Here is a 21,531-nt window from a genome sequence, read left to right as displayed (position 1 = left end):
GGTGGCACAAACCCCCCGGGGACCCCCAGCCATGGGACCCGGCCCCCTCTCCCTGCCGCACCCCGGGGCGGGGGGGTCCCGGCCCACGCTGCACGGTGCGACGGGCTCGTGGCCGTGCGCACGTGGTGCCAGCCAGCATCGCCCGCGTGCCCCGTCACGTGGCGTCACTCGGCGTCACACGCAGGCGGCGATACCCGCTGTCACGCACACGGTCACACCTGCTTGGCGACACGCACGGTGTCACACAGCTGGTGTCACACACCCGGTGTCACACACCCCCACACTGTCACACACCCAGTGTCACACACACATAGTGCCACACACCCGGTGTCACACCCCCACGGTGTCACACACCCAGTGTCACACACATATATGGTGTCAAACCCCCACGGTGTCACACACATATACGGTGTCACACCCCCGGTGTCACACACACACACAGTGTCACACACCCCCCCCGGTGTCACACACATATACGGTGTCACACCCCCGGTGTCACACACACACACAGTGTCACACAACCCCACGGTGTCACACACATATACGGTGTCACACACCCAGTGTCACACACACACACAGTGTCACACACCCCCACGGTGTCACACACATATATGGTGTCACACACATATACGGTGTCACACCCCCACGGTGTCACACACACACACACACACACACACACACAGTGTCACACACGCGCCCGCCGGTGTCACGGCCACGCCCTGGTGGGCGGGGCGACTGGAAGGGCCCCGCCCCCGCTCCGGCCCCGCCCCCGCCCCGCTCCGGCCCGGGGCGGCAGCACCGCCTGTCACACACGCGCGCGCACGGGCACGCGCACGGACACGCGCTCCCCTCAGGCCGCCCCGCCCGCCATGGCCCCCCGTCGCTGAGGTCGCGCCCGCCGCCTGGGCCTCCCCGCGCCGGGCCGGGCCGGGCCGGGTCCGTCCCGGGTCCATTCCGGGTCCGCCCCGGTTCCGGTTCCGGGTCCCGGTTCCGGTTCCGGGTCCGTCCGGGTCCGGTCCGGCGGCGGTGGGCGGTGGGGCCGGCGGGGCCGGCGGCGCGGCGCAAGATGGCGGACCTGGAGGCGGTGCTGGCGGACGTGAGCTACCTGATGGCCATGGAGAAGAGCCGCGCCGCGCCCGCCGCCCGCGCCAGCAAGAGGATCCTCCTGCCCGAGCCCAGGTGAGGCCCCGCCGCCGCCCGGCCCCGCGTCCCCCCGCCCCGCGTCCCCCCGCCCCGGCCCTGCCCCGGCTCCCCCCGTCCCAGCGCGGCGCGGGCCCTGCCCCCGAGCCGGCTCCCCGGACGCGGCCCGGCCCCGGCTCCCGCGGCCCGGCCGGGCCGGGCAGGGCCACCGCGGCCCCGGCCCCGCTTGCACCGGCCTCCCGGGCGCAGCCCTCCCGCTCACCCTCCCCGGCACGGCGCCCGCAGGCACTCCGCCCCGGGCTGGCACACTCGCGTGTGCACACGCGTCTCCCGTGCACGCCCAGCCCCTGCGCGAGTGCGCACAGGCGTGCACAGGCACCCAGCCTGGGCACACACGCACACAGACGCACAGACACACAGACAGGCGTCCTGCCTGGCATGTGCACACGCACAGACAGACACAGGCAGACGGACACACGCCCTCCCCGGTGCACGGTCACACCCAGGCGTGCGTGTCCCCTGTGTACACCCACACGCCATCCCGGCACGCACCTCCCCTGCCAGGCGCACCCTCCTGCAGCCACGCAGCTCCTCGGCCAGCCTGCGCTTGTGTGTACACACGCACACACGTGTACACACGGGCGGAGCACTGGGGGGGCTGCGTGCACACACGCGCCGGCTTGCACACGCACGCGCGGCGTACGTCGGCACACACGCAGGGGCTCGGCTGGCACACGCAGCACCCCTGGCCTCCCTGTGCACACACGCGCACGCACGCAGTGTTGCGGTGTTCCCCGCTGCGCACGCCGCCCCCGCGCCTGCGTCTCTCTCATGCGCGCACCCCCTCCTGCCCACACGACCCGCTTCACAACTTCCCTTTGCACACCCAGCCCGGCGCACACGCACGCGCAGCCGGACCGGCACAACGCACAGCACAGCGAGCACGACACGCAGCAGGACGGCGTGTCGTGCGTGGGGTGCAGGCGGCGGACGGCGCAGCGCACAGGCACCCTGCACAGCCGGACGTGCGCAGCAGCCTGACACAACACCCGCGGCGCAGCCCAGCGCACGCCGCCTGGCCCCCACGCTCGCGGCACACGCGCGGCCCTGCACACGCGGGCGCACGCTGCCCCGCTCCTCCCCGGGGGCCTGAGGGGACCCAGGCGTGTGGCCCCAGTCCCCAGCCCCACTGCCAGACCCCACTGCCCTCCTACGCCTCCACTGCCAGGCACCAGGGAGGCTTTTTTGGGGGTACTCTCCTTCCCAGCCTCCCTTGGACCCCAGCGTGTGGGGCACCCTGTGCCTGACCCTTACCGGGGCCCAGCAACGTGTCTCACTTCGGGGGGGGACACGGGCTTGGGGTGGCACAGGGACACAGGAGGGGCAGGGGAAGGCGCAGGGGGTAGAGGAGGGACAGGCATGGGGGCACTAGGGGTGTCAGGAGCAGAGGGCTGCTGGGGGGCACGGGGCAGGCGGGGCGCTGAGCCCCTCCGGTGCCTCCCCAGCATCCGCAGCGTCATGCAGAAGTACCTGGAGGACCGGGGAGAGGTGACGTTCGACAAGATCTTCACGCAGAAGATCGGTGAGCTGGGGACACAGGGGGCACGGGGGAGGGCACGTGGATGAGCACCCACAAACGCAGGGATGCTCCTTGTGTGCCTGAGCAAGCACGGGTGGGCTGGGGCGCTGGATTGGTGGCAGCCGTGACAGTGGTAGTGGCCGTAGCCATTCCCCTCTGCCCCTGGCGTGGCCTGGGGGAAGCGAGTGGGCTGTGGGGCTGGGCTGGGCAGAGGTGCCTGGGGGCTGCGTGACACAACCCCCTGCGCCACGTCCCCCGCCCCATCACTTCCCCCAGCGCTAACCGTCCGGGGCAGGAAGCGCCTCTCACTTCCTCCCGCCGGCTCTGGCGGTTTCCGGGCACGTCCGCCCCATGGCAGCCTCCTCCGCAGTGCCCGCCTGTGCCCCTGCCCCATTGCTCCCCCACTACACCAGCCTCTTTGCTACCCCCCGGCGGCCCTGCCCCACAGTGCCCTATAGCACTGCACTGCTCCTCCCTGTGCCAGCCGGTGTCCTTGCCTCACTGCGTCGCCCTACCAAACCCTGGCCAGTCCCCAGCTTGGCAACTTCCCCTTCCCTGAGCCTGGCGTGGGGGTGGCTGCAGGGACAGGCAGGCCCAGGCGACATCCCTGTGCCCCTTGGCCTGGGCTATGGGGCACGTGCTGCCGCTCTGGGGCAGGCACCTCTCACGCCATGGCTCTGTCCCTACCAGGGTACCTGCTCTTCCGGGACTTCGCCTTTAACCAGGCAGAGGAGGCCAAACCCCTGATGGAGTTTTATGAGGAGGTGAGATGGGGGGACCCATCTGGACAGACCCCCGTGGTCATTAGGAGGGTTGGGGGTGGGATTTGGTACCTGTGGGGCCCACAGACATGGTACCAAGACCATGCAGAGTACCTAAGGGAGACGGTGCGCAGGGGGCTAGGAGCTGATGCTCTGGGTGCCCAGGGGATGTGATAACCACGGGGTGCCCCCGGGACGTGGAACCCAGAGGGGCTGGAGCCGTGGTTCCCAGCGTACCAGGTTCCGGAGGCCGCCCAGCCCTGGGCTGCACCTGCCCGGTGTGGGGTGAGGGCTGTGCCCCGTGGCAGTGCAGGCCTGGGGGCGGTGTGCCCCTGTGCCACCGGAGCTCTGCCCTTGCCAGATCAAGAAGTACGAGAAGCTGGACTCGGAGGAGGAGCGAACCACCCGGAGCCGCCACATCTTCGACCATTACATCATGAAGGAGCTGCTGGCCTGCTCCCACGTGAGTGCCGTGCTGTGCAGGCGCTGTGCCGGCACTACAGTGGGGTGAGGTACTGGGGTGGGGTCCCCAGAGCAGCTGGGAGGGATGTCCCCAGGGGACCTGGTACCCAAGGTCTTCAGAGGGAGCTCCAAAACCACCACTGGCTCTGTTCTGGGAGCCACAGACCTAGCCCTATGGACGAGGGTTCCTCCGTGAGTTCCCCCACTTGTGCAGCCCTGCCTGGCCCCTGTGGGGCTGCCCTGCCCCTGTGCCCGCGTCCCTTCTGCCCTCGGTGACACGGTCCCGTCTTGCTTCACAGCCCTTCTCCAAGAGTGCCACGGAGCATGTCCAGAGCCACCTGAGCAAGAAGCAGGTGCCCCCAGACCTCTTCCAGGTGGGCATCACCCGGGACAGAGAGGGGGTCCCTGCCACCTCTGGTACTCGGAGGGTTAATCCTTACGGGGGGCTGGTGAGAGGGTGCTGGGGGCAGGTGGTGACAGTGTCCCCTAGAGGTGGGGGGGGTCCCAGAAGGTATGGGGACCCCAAGGGACGGTGAGGGGGTCCCCAGCAGATTGGGAGTGAGGGCAATTGCTGGTGGTCCCCATGGGGTGGTAGTCACGAGACTGGGGGCTGGAGGTAACGGGGGCTCCTCAGAGGGTGGTGATTGGGACCCTGGACGTAGAGGTGACTCAGGGTGACAGTGGGCTCCCCAGGGGTGGTGACGTTGGGGTCCCCAGAGACTCAGTTGACCCTGTGTGGTAGAATCATCCCCAGGGGCCTGGCAGTGGCAGGGTGGCAGTGGGGATATGTGAAATCCCAGGGTTGGAGGAGACCTTGCGTAATGATGGGACCTGAGGGGTACGGGTGACCTGGGTGGCACTGGGGACCCAGCACTGAGCCCTGTGTCCCCCCAGCCCTACATTGAGGAGATCTGCCAGAACCTGCGTGGGGGCATCTTCCAGAAATTCATCGAGAGGTGAGATGGGGGAAAGCCCCACACGGATCGGGGTGTCCCATCCCACTGGAGACCAGGGTCTCCCAGCCCAGAGAGGGGCCAGGGGTCCCCTCTTGGATAAGAGCTCCAGGGGTGTCTGTCCCCCGACCAGGGACTCGGGGGACTCTTCTCATCCCCAGGTCTGGCCCAGGGTCTCTCTGTTCCCAGACAGGGGTCCCGGGGGGTGCTGCCTATCTCCAGACAAGCCCAGGGGGTCCTTCTGCCCCGAGATGGGTCTTGGGGGGGGCGTTTCTCCAGGGGCTCCACTCTTGCCCTCTCTGTGCTTCATTGCAGTGACAAGTTCACGCGGTTCTGCCAGTGGAAGAACGTGGAGCTGAACATCCATGTGAGCAGGGACCCCTGCACCTCGGGGCACCCCGGGCACCTCTGGGCACTTCCAGGGAGGGGGACGTGGGCACAGTGACAAGGCTGCTGCCCCGGGGCTCACTAGGGCTGGCGCGGGTACCCTCGGACGAGCAGCCCGCAGGTGGCTCTCCACACCTGCCCACGCTCATGGGGACATGTGGAGCAGCCTCCATGTTCCTCACCCGGGGAAACTGAGGCAGGGTGTGGGACCACCCCCCCACCACAGACACACGCAGCTCTTGGAGCAGGGCCGGTGCTGCGGGACCCAGGTGTCCAGGCTCACCCCCACCTCCTTCTCGCCCCCTCCAGCTCACCATGAACGACTTCAGCGTTCACCGAATCATCGGCCGCGGCGGTTTCGGGGAGGTCTACGGCTGCCGAAAAGCAGATACGGGCAAAATGTAATGGGGGATGCTCCGTCACGGGGGGCCAGAGGGATCTGCCTGCGGTGGGGGGGATGTTGGGGCTGTGGTGGTAGTCCCAAGGGCATCTGCAGTGGTGTTGCCATGACGACAGATGTTAGGGGGTTGCGGAAGTATCGCCATGGCTACGGGTCTCTGGGGGATACAGGGACGTCATGGCCGTGGGTGGTAGCTGGATGTGGTGATGTGGCCGTGGGTGCTGGCAGTGGAGGGACGCAATGGTGCGGCTGCGGTTGGTGGGGCCGTGGGCAGGGCAGGGCCGCGGTGACGTGGCGGTGGCACTGGAGGGACGTGGTGACGTGACCGTGGGCAGGGGCGGGCTGTGGCACCGAGGCTGCGGGCAGCAGCAGGACCCTGCAGGGACTCTTTGCCCCTAGGTACGCCATGAAGTGTTTGGACAAGAAGCGCATCAAGATGAAGCAGGGCGAGACCCTGGCCCTCAACGAACGCATCATGCTGTCCCTCGTCAGCACCGGGGTGAGGGGACACAGGCACCAGGCAGGGCTGGCACCCCGGTCACAGGCTGTGGCACTGGCGAGGGGAAAGGGACAGTGAGGGAGGGCGTTCCTGGGGCACCACCGGCACTGCCTGACCCCGTCTCTCCTGCCAGGATTGCCCGTTCATCGTGTGCATGTCATACGCCTTCCACACACCCGACAAGCTCAGCTTCATCCTCGACCTCATGAACGGTGAGAGGCCCCTGGCCCCGAGGGTCCCCGTGGCTGATCCCTGGCCCCAGGGCCACAGCTGGCCTGAGCCATGGGCTCGATGCCCCTCGCCTGCGCCGTCCCCGGGGCGCGCAGGGCAGTGCCAGCGTGACAACTGGGCCCTGTTGCCGCAGGGGGAGACCTGCATTATCACCTGTCCCAGCACGGCGTCTTCTCGGAGGCGGAGATGCGGTTCTACGCGGCTGAGATCATCCTGGGCCTGGAGCACATGCACAGCCGCTTCGTGGTGTACCGTGACCTCAAGGTGACTGACCCCGTGGGGACCCCACAGGTCCCACGGGCACACTCGGACCCTGCGGGTGTCTGGAGGCCCCATTGGCATCCCTGGGCCCTGTAGAACCCCCCCAGCACCCCGTGGGCACCCACAGGCCCTGCAGGAGCCCTCAGACCCCATGGGCACTCCCTGAACCCAGAGGGCACCCCCAGATCCCATGGGCACCCCTGACCCTGCAGGAACCCCTCCCAAACGCCACGGACACCCTTGGGACCCCACGGGCATCCTGAGACCTCAGGGGGCGCTTGCGGACTCCATCGGCACTTCTTGGTCCCATGGACACCCCCAGATCCCACAGAGCACCCCAGTCTGACCCAAATGGGCACCCCCAGCCTCGCTCCCGCCCCCCCCCCCACGCCCACGGGCAGCGCTCGGGCTCAGTGGTGGCACGGTGTCTTGGCAGCCGGCAAACATCCTCCTGGACGAGTTTGGGCACGTCCGCATCTCAGACCTGGGCCTGGCCTGTGACTTCTCCAAGAAGAAGCCCCATGCCAGTGTGTGAGTGTGCCCGTGCCCCTGCCTGCCCTGCCCGCCTGCCTGGCACGGCCCCTGACCCTGCTCTGTGCCCCCGCAGGGGCACCCACGGGTACATGGCTCCGGAGGTGCTGCAGAAAGGAGTGGCGTACGACAGCAGCGCCGACTGGTTCTCGCTGGGCTGCATGCTCTTCAAGCTGCTCCGGGGGTGAGTTTGCGGATGCGGGTGGGCGCAGGCGGGCACGTGTGGGTACCACTGAGTTCCCCTCTCCCCTCGCGGCCGCAGGCACAGCCCCTTCCGGCAGCACAAGACGAAGGACAAGCATGAGATCGACCGTATGACCCTCACCATGGTAAGTTGGGGCACACCGGCCTTTGCCCCGTGTGCCAGGGAGGGCTGTGGCAGGCATGGACAGGGCGTGAGCACCCCTGTGCTGCTGTGTGCCCCCCGCCATGTGCTGGCGGAGGCCTGGGGGGCACACGGGGTGTGTGGGGGGGTCAGGGACAGCTGGTCCCTGAAGGTGAGCAGTGCCCAGAGTGTGTGTTCGTGCCCATCTCTACATGCATGTGCACACCTCCCTGTGTGTGTCTGCGTATCCTGCGCACGTGTGCATATCTGTGCGCATCCCTGTCCCCGTGCACGCGCGTGCCTTGGTGCTCGTGCGCTCACGGTGTGAGCGACCGTGCCCTCTCCCGCAGGCCATCGAGCTGCCGGACTCCTTCTCCCCCGAGCTGCGCTCCCTGCTCGAGGGGCTGCTGCAGCGAGACGTCAACCGGCGGCTGGGCTGCATGGGGCGCGGGTGAGTCCCGGCAGGCAGGGAAGGAGGGCGTGCTGGTGCAGCACCCCGGCCCCAGGGCTGCAGCTGGGAGCCTGCAGCGCTTGCTCACCCCCCCTCGCTCCCCAGGGCTCAGGAGGTGAAGGAGGAGCCCTTCTTCAAGGGCCTGGACTGGCAGATGGTTTTCCTGCAGAAGGTGAGAGGCATGACGCCCGGGCACGGGAAGGGGTACAGGGGCACAGGCAGCCACCCCTCTAAAACCCCTTTCCCGCCTGCAGTACCCGCCGCCCCTGATCCCACCCCGTGGCGAGGTGAATGCGGCCGACGCCTTTGACATCGGTTCCTTCGATGAGGAGGACACGAAGGGCATCAAGGTACCGGGGCGGAGGGGCTGAGCGTGGCGGGCCGAGGTGGCAGGTAGCCCCTGACCCTGCGATGCCTGCCTGCCTCCCTGCCCGCCAGCTGCTGGAGAGCGACCAGGAGCTGTACCGCAACTTCCCGCTCACCATCTCGGAGCGGTGGCAGCAGGAGGTGACGGAGACCGTCTTCGAAGCCGTCAACGCCGACACCGACAAGCTGGAGGCTCGCAAGAAGGCCAAGAACAAGCAGCTGGGCCACGAGGAGGGTGAGTGGGGCCGGGTGCCCCCCAGGTCCCCCCCGACAGCCCCCCAGCTCTGCCCGGCCCCCTGGCCGTACCCTGGGCTGACCCTGCCTCTCCCCGGCGCGGCGGGCACAGAGTACGCCATGGGCAAGGACTGCATCATGCACGGGTACATGGCCAAGCTGGGCAACCCCTTCCTGACGCAGTGGCAGCGCCGCTACTTCTACCTCTTCCCCAACCGCCTCGAGTGGCGCGGGGAGGGCGAGTCACCGGTAAGGCGGGCGCGGGGGGGACGCACAGGGCGGTGCGGGGCCAGCACGGCGCTCAGCGGGCACACCTCGGCACTGGCAGACATCGGGGTGTGCCGGGCACGGGGTGGGCGAAGGATGTGCACAAGCAGGCATGGCACTGCGAGGGGTATGGGGGTACATGGGGGGGCTTGGGGGGACCTGGGTGAGGACACGGAGGTCTGGGGGCGAGGGCTGGGCTGAGCCTGTCCCCCCAGCAGTCCCTGCTCACCATGGAGGAGATCGACTCGGTGGAGGAGACGCAGGTGAAGGAGCGCAAGTGCATCCTGCTCCGCATCCGCGGCGGCAAGCAGTTCGTGCTGCAGTGCGATGTGAGTGTGCCATCCCCTGGGCTCACCGGCCACCCCTGCCAGGCGCTAGCCACCTCCTGCCCCTCACTGGCCATCTCCCCTGGGTGCCAGTTGCTCCCGCTGGGCACTAACCAGACTTTGCTGGGCACTAGCCACCTACTGCTAGCTGCTAGCCATCCCCTCTGCTGAGTGCTAGCCACCTCCAGGCCGTCTCTAGCCATCGCCTGCTGGCCACTAACCACCTCCTCCTGCCAGCTGCTGGCCACCTCTTGCTGGCCGCTAGCCCCGCACGTTTAGCCCTCCGAGCCATCGCGGGGCACGAATACAGAAAGCTTGGGGCAACCCCAGAGCCCTGGCACCCCGGGGAGCCCCAGGCCACCCTGTACCCTGCCCTGGCACCCCAGGGAGCCCCGGCCTGACCCGTGCCCTGCCCTGCACAGAGCGACCCCGAGCTGGTGCAGTGGCGGAAGGAGCTGCGGGACGCCCAGCGCCAGGCCCAGCAGCTGCTGCAGCGGGTGCCGCGCATGCAGAACAAGCCCCGCTCGCCCGTGGTGGAGCTCAGCAAAGTGCCGTTCATCCAGCGCTCCGCCAACGGGCTCTGACCCCGTGCCGACGCGCCCGCGCGCCCTCCTCCCCCCTTCCCACCCCGCCTCTAATTTATTGGGTTGGGTTCCCGCGTGCCCCCCCCCTCCTTTTTGTCATCCCCGGGCCAGGCGTTGGAGGACGCCCGGTGCCGGTCTCACCCACCGGGCGAGGAGCGGGCACGGCTGCGGTGTCGCCGTCCTAGCCCCGCCTCCGGCACGGAGCTGGCGTTGGGCACGCAGCGCGGCTCAGCACCTCTCCCCGGTGTCCGCCCCCTCCCCGACCCTCTACCAACTCTCCGGCTAAGATGAAGGCAGCCCCCGCGCCCCCTCTCCGTGCCCGCCTGCTTCGCCACCGCTGTGTGTGCCAAATGGGGCGGGTGGGTGCCCAGCTCCGGCCGGGCAGGGAACCGGCCAGCTCGTTTCACCCGTAGCCTTTGCCCACCTCCCTGCCAGCCGGCGTGCCCCGGCTCGGCTGTGCCCGTCGTGTGGGTGCCAAGCCCTCGGTGTGCGTGTGTGAGTGTGTGTGTGTGCGTGCGCGTGCCCAGCAGGACCCCCTGTAAATACTGTGCCACGGGTCCCCTGCGCCCCCCGGCCGTGCCCCTGCCCCTCCTGCCACCCCCCCCTCCCCCCCCGGGCCAAGGGGGCACCCCCAGCCCCCTGCCTCCCCCCGGCTGCGGGGCATGGGGTGGCCGAGGAGGAGGGAGCAGGTGGGACCCCCCCTAAATCAGCCTCACGTGACGCCGGCCCCAGTCCCTGGCAGCATCTGTAAATATTGGTCTCCGGTCGCTCGGCTCCAGGGGCTGGGGCGGCGGAGGGTGGCACCGGGCAGGGCCGGGGCCCTTGGTGAGTGAGATTTTAATGAGCAGAGATGTGAGAATGCAAAAAAAAAAAAAAAAAAAAGAATTTTTGTAATAAAAATCTGGAAAAACACCATCCGGCTCCACCTCATTGCGGGGGGGCAGAGATGTCCCCGTACCTGCTTAGGGGCACCGTGCCCCAGCTCCCTGTCACCTCTGGGGCTGCCTGCGTGTGTCCGTCCCCCGTCCCGTCCCCCCGTCCCCCCCACGGGCACGCTGGCACTTTGGGGACATCCCAGGGGCGTGGGTGGGAGTTGTCCCCGTGCCCTGCGGGATGGGGGGGCCCGGGGCAGCGGTGGGGGCTGGGGGCTGGGAGCGGGGGGTCGGGTCCCCGTTGCTGCGCTGTCCCCGTGGGTGACCTTGGCTGTCCCCTTGCCGCGGGGCTGTGCAGGCAGCACCCCTCCTGCCCGCGCCCTGCGTGCAGGCAGCACCCCTCCTGCCCGCGCCCTTCGCGGGCGGCACGTCCGGGGTGAGGCGCACCGGGCCGGCGTTTCGGCATTCCTGCCGCCCGGCTGGGCCCGGGGCTGGGGAGCGGCGAGGCCGGGGCCCCGGGGGATTCTCCGGTGCCTGATGAGAGGGGTTGTGCCGCGGGACGCAGCAAAGCAGCCGCCCCTGCCCGGGGCCGGGGGGGAGACAGCCCCAGCGCGGGGCCCGGGCCCCGCAGCCCCCCGGATCCCCCGGCAGTGCCGGCGCTGCAGGGGGCTGGGGCCGGAGAAGGGGACGGGACGGGACGGGACGGGACGGGACGGGACGGGACGGGACGGGGGCAAGCCCAGGCCCGGCTGCACGGTGCAGGGAGGTCCCGGGCACCGGGTACCCACTGCGGGGCTGGGCAGCACGGCGTGAAACGGAGAGGGAGTCCCGCGGCCCCGCAGACCCGCGGGGTACCCGGGAGGAGATGCCGGGGAGGGGGGCAGCCCCCGGTGCCGGGGCAGGCGCGGGGCAACGGGGCTCCGGCGCGGGGCGGGCCGCGGGGCCCCGGGGGCACCCCCGGCGGGGGGGACGGACGCGGTGCCCGGGACGCCGCGCTCGGCAGCGCCGGTCCTCCTGATCCCCGGCGCTCGCTCGGCGCGGGATGCCGCGGGGGCCGGTGCCCTGGCCGCCGTGCCCGGTGCCGGTTCCGGGTGCCGGTGCCCTGGCCGCCGTGCCCGGTGCCGGCCCCGCCCCGCGCCGCCGCGCTGCGCCGCCGCCGCCGCCCCCGCGCGCAGCCATTGCGGGCAGGCCCGGCGCTGCGGCCCGTCCGCCCGCGCGCTGCCCGGCGCGGCCCCGGGGACATGGTGGCGGGATGGCCCGGCCCGCCGACACCTTCCCGCTGCACCGCCTCGTCTGGCACAACCGGCACCAGGCGCTGGACAGCGCCCTGCGCTCCGGCACGGTGGGCGCCGGCACCGGCAGCGGCACCGGCAGCGGCACGGCCGGGGGCAGCGGCACCGGCACCGAGCGCCGCCACCCACCGCCGGGCAGCGGGGCGCGCGGGGGGGGGAGGGAGCGGCGGGGAGCGGGGAACTGGGAGCTGCGGGGCGGGGGACCGGGAGGCGAGGGCGGCGGGGGGGAGCCGGGAGAGCGGGCACCCGGGGCTGGGGGACAGGGGACGGGGAGGACTGGGAGCACTGGCGGGGACTGGGAGCACTGGGGGAGGCTGGGGGCACAGGGGACTGGGAGCACTGGGGAAGGCTCGGGGCACAGGGGACTGGGAGCACTGCGAGCACTGGGGAGGCTGAGGGCACAGGGGACTGGGAGCACTGGGGAGACTGGGACCACTGGGAGGACTGGGAGCACTGTGAGGACTGGGAGCACTGGGGAAGGCTGGGGGCACAGGGGACTGGGAGCACTGCGAGCACTGGGGGAGGCTGAGGGCACAGGGGACTGGGAGCACTGGGGGAGACTGGGACCACTGGGAGGACTGGGAGCACTGTGAGGACTGGGAGCACTGGGGAAGGCTGGAGGCACAGGGGACTGGGAGCACTGCGAGCACTGGGGGAGGCTGAGGGCACAGGGGACTGGGAGCACTGCGAGCACTGGGGAGGCTGAGGGCACAGGGGACTGGGAGCACTGGGGGAGGCTGAGGGCACAGGGGACTGGGAGCACTGCGAGCACTGGGGGAGGCTGAGGGCACAGGGGACTGGGAGCACTGGGGGAGACTGGGACCACTGGGAGGACTGGGAGCACTGTGAGGACTGGGAGCACTGGGGAAGGCTGGAGGCACAGGGGACTGGGAGCACTGCGAGCACTGGGGAGGCTGAGGGCACAGGGGACTGGGAGCACTGGGGAGACTGGCACCACTGGGAGGGCTGGGGGCACTGTGCGGACTGGGAGCACTGGGGAAGGCTGGGGGCACAGGGGACTGGGAGCACTGGGAGCACTGGGGGAGGCTGAGGGCACAGGGGACTGGGAGCACTGGGGAAGGCTGGGGGCACAGGGGACTGGGAGCACTGCGAGCACTGGGGGAGGCTGAGGGCACAGGGGACTGGGAGCACTGGGGGAGACTGGGACCACTGGGAGGACTGGGAGCACTGTGAGGACTGGGAGCACTGGGGAAGGCTGGAGGCACAGGGGACTGGGAGCACTGCGAGCACTGGGGGAGGCTGAGGGCACAGGGGACTGGGAGCACTGGGGGAGACTGGGACCACTGGGAGGACTGGGAGCACTGTGAGGACTGGGAGCACTGGGGAAGGCTGGGGGCACAGGGGACTCGGAGCACTGGGAGCACTGGGGGAGGCTGAGGGCACAGGGGACTGGGAGCACTGCGAGCACTGGGGGAGGCTGAGGGCACAGGGGACTGGGAGCACTGGGGAAGGCTGGGGGCACAGGGGACTGGGAGCACTGCGAGCACTGGGGAGGCTGAGGGCACAGGGGACTGGGAGCACTGGGGAGACTGGGACCACTGGGAGGCCTGGGAGCACTGTGAGGACTGGGAGCACTGGGGAAGGCTGGGGGCACAGGGGACTGGGAGCACTGGGAAGGACAGGGGGCACTGGGAGCACTAGGGAGACTGGGAGCACTGGGGAGACTGGGAGCACTAGGGAAGGCTGGGCGCACAGGGGACTGGGAGCACTGGGAGGGATGGGGGGCACTGGGAGCACTAGGGAGACTGGGAGGACTGAGGACACCGGGATACTAGGGGACTGTAGCACCAGGGGGCTGGAGGCAACTGGGAGCACTGGGATTGGGGTACTGCGGGCACTGGGATAGGAGCACTGGAGGTACAGGGGGACCGGGGGCTCTGAGGTACTGGGGACTGGGAGAAGAGGGGACTGGGAAATTGAGGGCACTGGGAGCACTGAGGGGGACTGTTGGCACTGGGACAGGGGTACTGGCATCATAAGGGACTGGGAGCACTGGAGACAGAGGGGAACTGGGAGACTGGGGGCACTGGGAGCACTGGGGCGGCTGGGGGCACTGGGACAGGGTACTGAGGTATTAGGGGACAGGGGCACTGGGGTGTAATGGGGCTGGGGGCACTGGGACAACGCGACTGGGGGACAGGAGGACTTGGGCGCTGGAGGGGTGGGGGCTTGGGGGACAGGGGCCACGGGGGGGCAGGGGGCACTGGGGGACAGGGGACACTGGGCCCTGGGAGCGTGGGGGATGCGGGGATGGGAGCCGGGGGGCCACTGGGCACGGGCACCCGGGGGGCCGGGAAGTGGCGCAGGGGGATCAGGGACTGGAGCAGGACGAGGGGCCGGGGACCAGGAGACGGGGGGCCGGGGACCAGCACTGGGCAGCCAGGGCAGGGCCCGGGGCTGTGCCAGGTGGGGGGCACTGGGGGGGGTGCGGGGTGGCCGGGGCACCCCAGGCCGGCGGCGGTGACCCTGCCTGTCCACGCAGCATGACGTGGAGCTGACGGACCCCCGTGGCCGGACCCCGCTGGAGCTGGCCGTGTCCCTGGGCCACCTGGAGTCGGTGCGGGTGCTGCTGCGGCACAACGCCAACGTGGGCCGGGAGAACGCCAACGGCTGGACGGGTACGTGGGCACGTGGGCACGTGGGCCTGCTGGTGCCGCCGATGTGGGGACACCGACACGCGGGGTGCGGGCGCTGGCCGTGCCCAGCTGACGGTGCCCCGTGCCCCAGTGCTGCAGGAGGCGGTGAGCACGGGGGACCCCGAGATGGTGCAGCTGGTGCTCCAGTACCGCGACTACCAGCGGGCAACGCGGCGGCTCGCCGGCATCCCCGAGCTGCTCAGCAAACTGCGCCGGGTACGACCCTGCCCCGGGTGGGTGGGCGCCCCCCAGCACTGGGGTCCCACCAGGCCGGGGGCCAGGGCGGGCAGAGGGGAGCCCCTGGACCCCCCAAGTCTCCCCAGGACCCCACTCTTTCCACGGGGACCCCCTGCTTATCCTTCCCGGCCAGGGTCCCACCCAAGACCCCGCTCCCCCAGGTCCCCCCGACCCCCCCCAGCACCCCAGTAGGGTCCTCCATCCCTGCCCCCAAGACTCCCCATCTCCCCAGTGATCCCAGCAGGGACCCCCCACTCCTCCAGCCCCCCGTGTTCCCCGGCTGCTTCGTGACCCCCCTCGTCTCTTCCAGGCATCCGACTTCTACGTGGAGATGAAGTGGGAGTTCACCAGCTGGGGTGAGCGGGGCCGGGGGGGCCGCGGGGTTGGGGGCTGGAGGGGTGGCCCCCCCCCCGCTCCGTGCCCCTGACGGGGCGCGCGTGCCCGCAGTGCCGCTGGTCTCCAAGGTGTGCCCCAGCGACGTCTACCGCGTCTGGAAGCGGGGCGAGAGCCTGCGGGTCGACACCACGCTGCTGGGCTTCGAGCACATGACGTGGCAGCGCGGCCGCCGCAGCTACATCTTCAAGGGGGAAGGTCAGCTCCAGCTCCCGCGGCACACCCCGACACCCCAGATACCCTCAGGGACCCTCCAGTGACCCTGGGGATGCCCCCCCAGACCCCGTGCACTATAAGTACTCCTCCATAAGGACCCCAGATGCCCTATAGGGACCCCCTGGGGACCCCGGTTCCCCCTTCCAGCAGCGCTGGGGACCGCCTCAGCCCCCACGCGGACCAGGGACCTCAGTCCCCTGCAGGGACCCCCAGTTCCCCACCGGGATCCCCAGGGACCCCAGATACGCTGAGACGCAGTGACCCCCAGGCTCGGGGGTGTGGGGGTACCACGGCGTGCCAGGCGCTGACCCAGCCCCGGGGCAGATGCGGGTGTCGGGGTGGCCGTGGCGGGCGCTGAGCTGTGTCCCCGTGTGCAGACGAGGGGGCGGTGGTGATGGAGGTGGACCACGACAAGCAGGTGGTCTACACGGAGACGCTGGCCCTGGCCCTGCACGAGCCCGACTTGCTGCTGGCGGCCATGCAGCCCTCGGAGGAGCACGTGGCCGGGCGGCTGACGTCCCCCATCGTCTCCACGCACCTCGACACCAGGAACATCGCCTTCGAGCGGTGGGCTGCCACCCCGGGAGGGTGCTGGGGGGTGAGGGAGGGCACGTGGCGGACCCCGGCACGGCGAGGGGGAGGCAGCACCTACGGCGATGGGGCCGTACGAGGGCTCGCACGGGGGGAACCGCCCGCGAAGGGGAAGGAAACGTTTGTGCAAGAGGGCGAGCGGCGTGCGAGGAGCTCCCTCCGCGTGGGGCTGACACCTTCCCCCTCCCCAGGAACAAGTCGGGGATCTGGGGCTGGCGCTCGGAGAAGATGGAGGTGGTCAGCGGCTACGAGGCCAAGGTGGGCATGGCAGGGGGGCGGGGGGGACCCCCCGGTGCCCGGCGGGGCTGATCCTGTCCCCCGGCAGGTTTACAGCGCCAGCAACGTGGAGCTGGTCACCAAGACGAGGACGGAGCACCTCTCCGACCAGGACAAGTCACGCAGCAAAGGTGACAGCCCCGTCAGCCAATCGGGGAGCTCGCCCATAGTGGGGACACGCCCCCTCCTGGTGCAAGGCCCGCCCCCTAGTGCAAGGCCCGCCCCCTTCCTGGGTGGGAGACGCGTCAGGCGTTGGGTGCCACGCTGGGTGCTGGGTGCGACGTGTCATGTGTGGGACAGCGCGTGGGGTGTCACCTGTCAGGCGTGGGACGGCGTGTGGGGTGTGACCCGTCAGGCGTGGGACAGCGCGTGGGGTGTCACCTGTCAGGCGTGGGACGGCGTGTGGGGTGTGACCCGTCAGGCGTGGGACGGCGCGTGGGGTGTCACCCGTCAGGCGTGGGACGGCGTGTGGGGTGTGACCCGTCAGGCGTGGGACGGCGCGTGGGGTGTCACCTGTCAGGCGTGGGATGGCGCATGGGGTGTCACCTGTCAGGCGTGGGACGGCGTGTGGGGTGTGACCCGTCAGGCGTGGGTCCCCATGGGTGTGGGGTGTGACTCATCAGGCATGGGACCTATGGCAGGTTGTGACCCGTCAGGTTTGGGACACCGTGGGTGCTGGGTGTCACCTGTCAGGCGTGGGACCCCGTGCGGGGCGTGACGCGGGGGTGCCGTGCCCCCTGCCCACGCTGCAGCCCTGCACCTCCCCTCTCTCCCCGGCCAGGCTCCAAGACCCCCTTCCACTCCTTCCTGGGCATCGCGCAGCAGCACGGCACCCACAACGGGGTGAGTGGCCGGGGCGGGGGGTCCCCCCGGGGGCTGGGGCACACCCCGCGGTGCCGGGGGTCCGCTCAGGTGCCGGTGCCGCCGCAGGCGCCCGTGCTGCAGGCTGCCAGCCCCACCAACCCCACCGCCATCACCCCCGAGGAGTATTTCGACCCCCACTTCGACCTGGAGACCCGCAACATCGGGCGCCCCATCGAGATGTCCAGCAAGGTGCAGAGGTGAGGCCACCACCCCGGGGTGGCAGGGTCGCAGGGACGTGGCACCGGGATGGCAGGGAGCCGAGGCAGGGTGGTGACACGGCACTGGGGTGGCCGGACCCAAGGGGGTGGTGACATGGTCCCCTGGGACGTGGCACCAGGGTGTAAGGACCCACGGGGGTGGTGACCCAGTCCCTGGGATGTGGCACCAGGGTGGCAGAGCACCCGTGGGTGGTGGTGACAGAGTCCTGGGGATGTGGCACTGGGTGTCAGGACCCACGGGGGTGGTGACGGGGCCCCAGGGGATGTGGCACTGGGAGTCAGGACCCACAAGAGCGGTGAGGGGGTCCCAGGGAACGTGGCAGTGGGTGTCAGGACCCACGGGGGTGGTGACGGGGTCCCAGGGAACGTGGCAGTGGGTGTCAGGACCCACGGGAGCGGTGACGGGGTGCCAGGGGACGTGGCAGTGAGTGTCAGGATCCACGGGGGTGGTGACGGGGTCCCAGGGGATGTGGCAGTGAGTGTCATGACCCACGGGAGCGGTGACGGGGTGCCTGGGGATGTGGCACTGGGTGTCAGGACCCATGGGGGCGGTGACGGGGCCCCAGGGGACGTGGCAGTGGGTGTCAGGACCCACGGGGGTGGTGACGGGGCCCCAGGGGACGTGGCACTGGGAGTCAGGACCCACAAGAGCGGTGAGGGGGTCCCAGGGAACGTGGCAGTGGGTGTCAGGATCCACGGGGGTGGTGACGGGGTCCCAGGGGATGTGGCAGTGAGTGTCAGGACCCACGGGAGCGGTGACGGGGTGCCAGGGGACGTGGCAGTGAGTGTCAGGACCCACGGGGGTGGTGACGGGGTCCCAGGGAACGTGGCACTGGGAGTCAGGACCCACAAGAGCGGTGAGGGGGTCCCAGGGGACGTGGCAGTGGGTGTCAGGACCCACGGGGGTGGTGACGGGGTCCCAGGGAACGTGGCAGTGGGTGTCAGGACCCACGGGGGTGGTGACGGGGTCCCAGGGAACGTGGCAGTGGGTGTCAGGACCCACGGGGGTGGTGACGGGGCCCCAGGGGACGTGGCAGTGGGTGTCAGGACCCACGGGGGCGGTGAGGGGGTCCTGGGGACATGGCACTGGTGGGATGCCCATGCCCACGCCGGTGCCTGGGCAGGTTCAAGGCGACGCTGTGGCTGTGCGAGCAGCACCCGCTGTCGCTGGCGGAGCAGGTGACGCCCATCATCGACCTCATGGCCATCTCCAACGCCCACTTCGCCAAGCTGCGCGACTTCATCACCCTCAAGCTGCCTCCCGGCTTCCCCGTCAAGATCGGTGAGGGCGGGGCCGGTGGGGTGGGGCAGGGTGGGGCAGGGGCGGGGCCTATCCCAGGGCGGGGCCACTGACCCTGTACCCCCAGAGATCCCCCTCTTCCACGTGCTCAACGCCCGCATCACCTTCAGCAACCTCTGCGGGTGCGACCAGCCGCTGGGCTCCGTGCGGGTGTGTGCCCCCACCCACCCCCCCAGCACCCACCCCCCCGGCCCCAGAGGTGAGGCTGGAGGGGGCGGGGGGGCCCTGGGGGCACATGTGGCTGGGGGGCTGCTGTGGGGTGTGGGGTGGTCTCTGGGGGGTCATCCTAGGGCTGGTGTCTGTGGGTGCAGGGTGCTGGGCACGGGGGGGATCCCTGGGCATAGGGTGCTGGCGGGTCCCTGGGCTGGGGGTGCTGGGTACCACCAGGCTGCCCATGGGCACGGGGTGGTGGGTGCTGTGGGGTGCTCAGTGGCACAGGGTACCTGTGGTTGCAGGGTGCCGTGGGATGCCGTGGGGTGCCGTGGGATGCTGCAGGGTGCTGTGGGCACAGGGTGCTGCGGGATGCCATAGGGTGCAGCGGGATGCTGCAGGGTGGTGTGGGACACCATGGGGTGCCGTGGGATGCTGCGGGGTGCTGTGGGACACCATGGGGTGCCGTGGGATGCTGCAGGGTGCTGTGGGCACAGGGTGCTGTGGGATGCCGTAGGGTGCAGTGGGATGCTGCGGGGTGGTGTGGGACACCATGGGGTGCCGTGGGATGCTGTGGGGTGCTGTGGGACACCATGGGGTGCCATGGGGTGCCGTGGGATGCTGTGGGACACCATGGGGTGCCATGGGGTGCCGTGGGATGCTGCGGGGAGCTGTGGGACACCATGGGGTGCCATGGGGTGCAGCGGGGTGCTGTGGGATGCTGTGGGGTACGATGGGGTGCCGTGGGATGCTGCGGGGTGCCGTAGGCACAGGGTGCTGTGGGATGCCGTGGGGTACCGTGGGGTGCTGTGGGATACCATGGGATGCCGTGGGATGCTGCGGGGTGGTGTGGGCGCAGGGTGCCGTGGGATGCCGTGGGGTGCCGTGGGATGCTGTGGGGTGCCGTGGGATGCTGCGGGGTGCTGTGGGACACCATGGGGTGCCATGGGGTGCCGTGGGATGCTGCGGGGTGCTGTGGGACACCATGGGGTGCCGTGGGATGCTGCGGGTTGCTGTGGGCACAGGGTGCCGTGGGATGCTCGGGGTGCCGTGGGATGCTGCGGGGTGGTGTGGGACACCATGGGGTGCCGTGGGATGCTGTGGGGTGCTGTGGGACACCATGGGGTGCCATGGGGTGCCGTGGGATGCTGCGGGGAGCTGTGGGACACCATGGGGTGCCATGGGGTGCAGCGGGGTGCTGTGGGACACCATGGGGTGCAGCAGGGTGCTGTGGGATGCCGTGGGGTACGATGGGGTGCCGTGGGATGCTGCGGGGTGCCGTGGGCACAGGGTGCTGTGGGATGCCGTGGGGTACCGTGGGACGCCGTGGGGTGCTCACGGCACCCCACGGGTGGGCGGTGCGGCAGGCTGGCCCTTCCCGTGCGAGGTGGAGGCGGGGGTGTTCGAGGTGCCGGCGGGGTACACGGTGCTGGGCGCAGGGCGCAGCGAGCCCCTGCGGGACGAGGACGACGACCTGCTGCAGTTCGCCATCCAGCAGAGCCTGCTCGACGCCGGCACCGAGACCGACCAGGTGGGGAACGCGCCCCGCCCCCCGCCTGACCCCGCCCCCCGCGGGCCAGCCCCCGCCCCCTCGGCGCAGGCCCCGCCCCTCAGCCCCGCCCCTCGCCGCAGGTGACCATTTGGGAGGCGCTGACCAACACCCGCCCGGGCGCAGACCCGCCCCCCTACGACGAGGACCTCCAGCTGGAGCGGTGAGGCACCGCCCACGGGGGCGGGGCATGAGCCCGCCCCGCCCATCCCATCTGGCGGGGTGGGCGGGGCCAAGGCGGGAGAGGCGGTCCCTTAGGAGCGGTGGGGCGGGGCAGAGCGGAGAGGCCCTGGGGGTGTGGCCCAGAGGGGCGGGGCTTCCTGGATTAGGGGCGGGGCTTCCCACCCCGGGGGGTGTGGCCAACGCGGGCGGGGCTAACTGCAGGTGTGGGTGTGGCTAGCAGGTGGGTGGGGCACGTGGAGAGGGGTGCGGCTCTCCAGCCCAGGGTGGAGCTGTGAAGTGGGCGTGGCCACGCGGGGTGGGGCCTGGGTGGTGCGCCGTGGGCGTGGCCTCCGCGAGGGGGCGTGGCCACAGCGCCTCTCCCCGCAGGGCCCTGCAGGAGAGCATGCTGCTGCAGGCCGGCCCCAGCGCCGAGCCCCCGGCAGCCGGGAGCCCCCCCGGGGCGGGCGGCGGAAGCCCCCCGGTGCCCGCCGGCTACGGCAGCTTCGCGGAGCAGCTGCGGCTGGCCATGGCCCTCTCGGAGCGGGAGCAGGAGGAGCGGGAGCGGCGCCGGCGGGAGGAGGACGAGGAGCTCCAGCGCATCCTGCGCCTCTCCCTCACCGACAAGTAGCGCCGGGGAGCTCCGCACGGGGACAGGGACGTCCCACGCGGGGACACCCCACTCGGGGGCAGGGACGCCCCGCCCGCACCGCCTCGCACGGGGACCGCCAGGGACGGCCTCGCACGGGGACAGCCCGGTGTGGGCACCGTCCCGCAGCGGGACACCCCAACTCGGGCGCGGCCCGGCCTGGGGACCAGCCGGTGCCGGGGTGGCACCCCCGTGCCAGGGACCCCCCTCATGTGGGCGCAACCCCCACGTGGGGGGATTTGATGCAGGGATCCTCCTACCCCCAGGGCCCCCGATCCAGGGATCCCCTCCCGCCAGGCTCGAACCTCAGCCCAGGGACCCTGATCTGGGGACCCCCACCCCAGGGACACC

General features: G+C 70.6%; 2 protein-coding genes across 4 annotated transcripts; both read left to right on the top strand.

Annotated features, from left to right (window-relative positions):
- The first annotated feature begins 804 nt into the window (after positions 1 to 804).
- Positions 805 to 10,647, top strand: GRK2 (G protein-coupled receptor kinase 2). Of its 3 annotated transcripts, none has more exons than XM_072865226.1 (21): positions 805 to 1,179; positions 2,646 to 2,722; positions 3,410 to 3,483; positions 3,842 to 3,943; positions 4,242 to 4,316; positions 4,837 to 4,898; positions 5,211 to 5,262; positions 5,592 to 5,683; positions 6,082 to 6,181; positions 6,315 to 6,393; positions 6,546 to 6,676; positions 7,110 to 7,204; positions 7,281 to 7,388; positions 7,467 to 7,533; positions 7,880 to 7,980; positions 8,086 to 8,152; positions 8,235 to 8,330; positions 8,419 to 8,581; positions 8,693 to 8,829; positions 9,066 to 9,176; positions 9,596 to 10,647. In XM_072865226.1, exons 1-21 carry the CDS (start codon positions 1,067 to 1,069, stop codon positions 9,755 to 9,757), a joined length of 2,064 nt encoding a protein of 687 aa, XP_072721327.1. In that variant the 5' UTR covers positions 805 to 1,066; the 3' UTR covers positions 9,758 to 10,647. The 3 variants fall into 3 exon arrangements, with proteins under 3 accessions (XP_072721327.1, XP_072721326.1, XP_072721328.1); XM_072865225.1 differs by having other exon boundaries at positions 806 to 1,179; positions 9,063 to 9,176; XM_072865227.1 differs by lacking the exon at positions 2,646 to 2,722 and having other exon boundaries at positions 806 to 1,179; positions 9,063 to 9,176.
- A 1,150-nt stretch (positions 10,648 to 11,797) lies between these two features.
- On the top strand, positions 11,798 to 21,305 carry ANKRD13D (ankyrin repeat domain 13D). Its single transcript, XM_072864578.1, has 15 exons — positions 11,798 to 11,971; positions 14,425 to 14,560; positions 14,670 to 14,794; positions 15,126 to 15,171; positions 15,263 to 15,406; positions 15,802 to 15,991; positions 16,207 to 16,273; positions 16,341 to 16,422; positions 17,073 to 17,134; positions 17,222 to 17,352; positions 18,498 to 18,655; positions 18,741 to 18,872; positions 20,191 to 20,354; positions 20,456 to 20,535; positions 20,922 to 21,305. Exons 1-15 carry the CDS (start codon positions 11,882 to 11,884, stop codon positions 21,160 to 21,162), a joined length of 1,848 nt encoding a protein of 615 aa, XP_072720679.1. The 5' UTR covers positions 11,798 to 11,881; the 3' UTR covers positions 21,163 to 21,305.
- The last annotated feature ends 226 nt before the right edge of the window (positions 21,306 to 21,531 follow it).

This window comes from Ciconia boyciana, chromosome 6 (assembly GCF_034638445.1).
Source record: "Ciconia boyciana chromosome 6, ASM3463844v1, whole genome shotgun sequence".
NCBI classification, from domain to species: domain Eukaryota; kingdom Metazoa; phylum Chordata; class Aves; order Ciconiiformes; family Ciconiidae; genus Ciconia; species Ciconia boyciana.
The sequence above is the reverse complement of the archived record's forward strand: the minus strand, read 5'-3'. Positions and strand labels throughout refer to the sequence as shown.

Excerpts from the sequence above, each read along its gene's own strand:
- GRK2 (XM_072865225.1), top strand. The coding sequence starts at position 1,067 with ATGGCGGACCTGGAGGCGGTGCTGGCGGACGTGAGCTACCTGATGGCC. Across the intron at positions 3,944-4,241 it reads AGCTGCTGGCCTGCTCCCAC|CCCTTCTCCAAGAGTGCCAC; the intron begins GTGAGTGCCGTG and ends CTTGCTTCACAG. Across the intron at positions 8,582-8,692 it reads GCAGCTGGGCCACGAGGAGG|AGTACGCCATGGGCAAGGAC; the intron begins GTGAGTGGGGCC and ends CGGCGGGCACAG.
- ANKRD13D (XM_072864578.1), top strand. The coding sequence starts at position 11,882 with ATGGCCCGGCCCGCCGACACCTTCCCGCTGCACCGCCTCGTCTGGCAC. Across the intron at positions 11,972-14,424 it reads GCGCCCTGCGCTCCGGCACG|CATGACGTGGAGCTGACGGA; the intron begins GTGGGCGCCGGC and ends CTGTCCACGCAG. Across the intron at positions 17,353-18,497 it reads ATGTCCAGCAAGGTGCAGAG|GTTCAAGGCGACGCTGTGGC; the intron begins GTGAGGCCACCA and ends GTGCCTGGGCAG.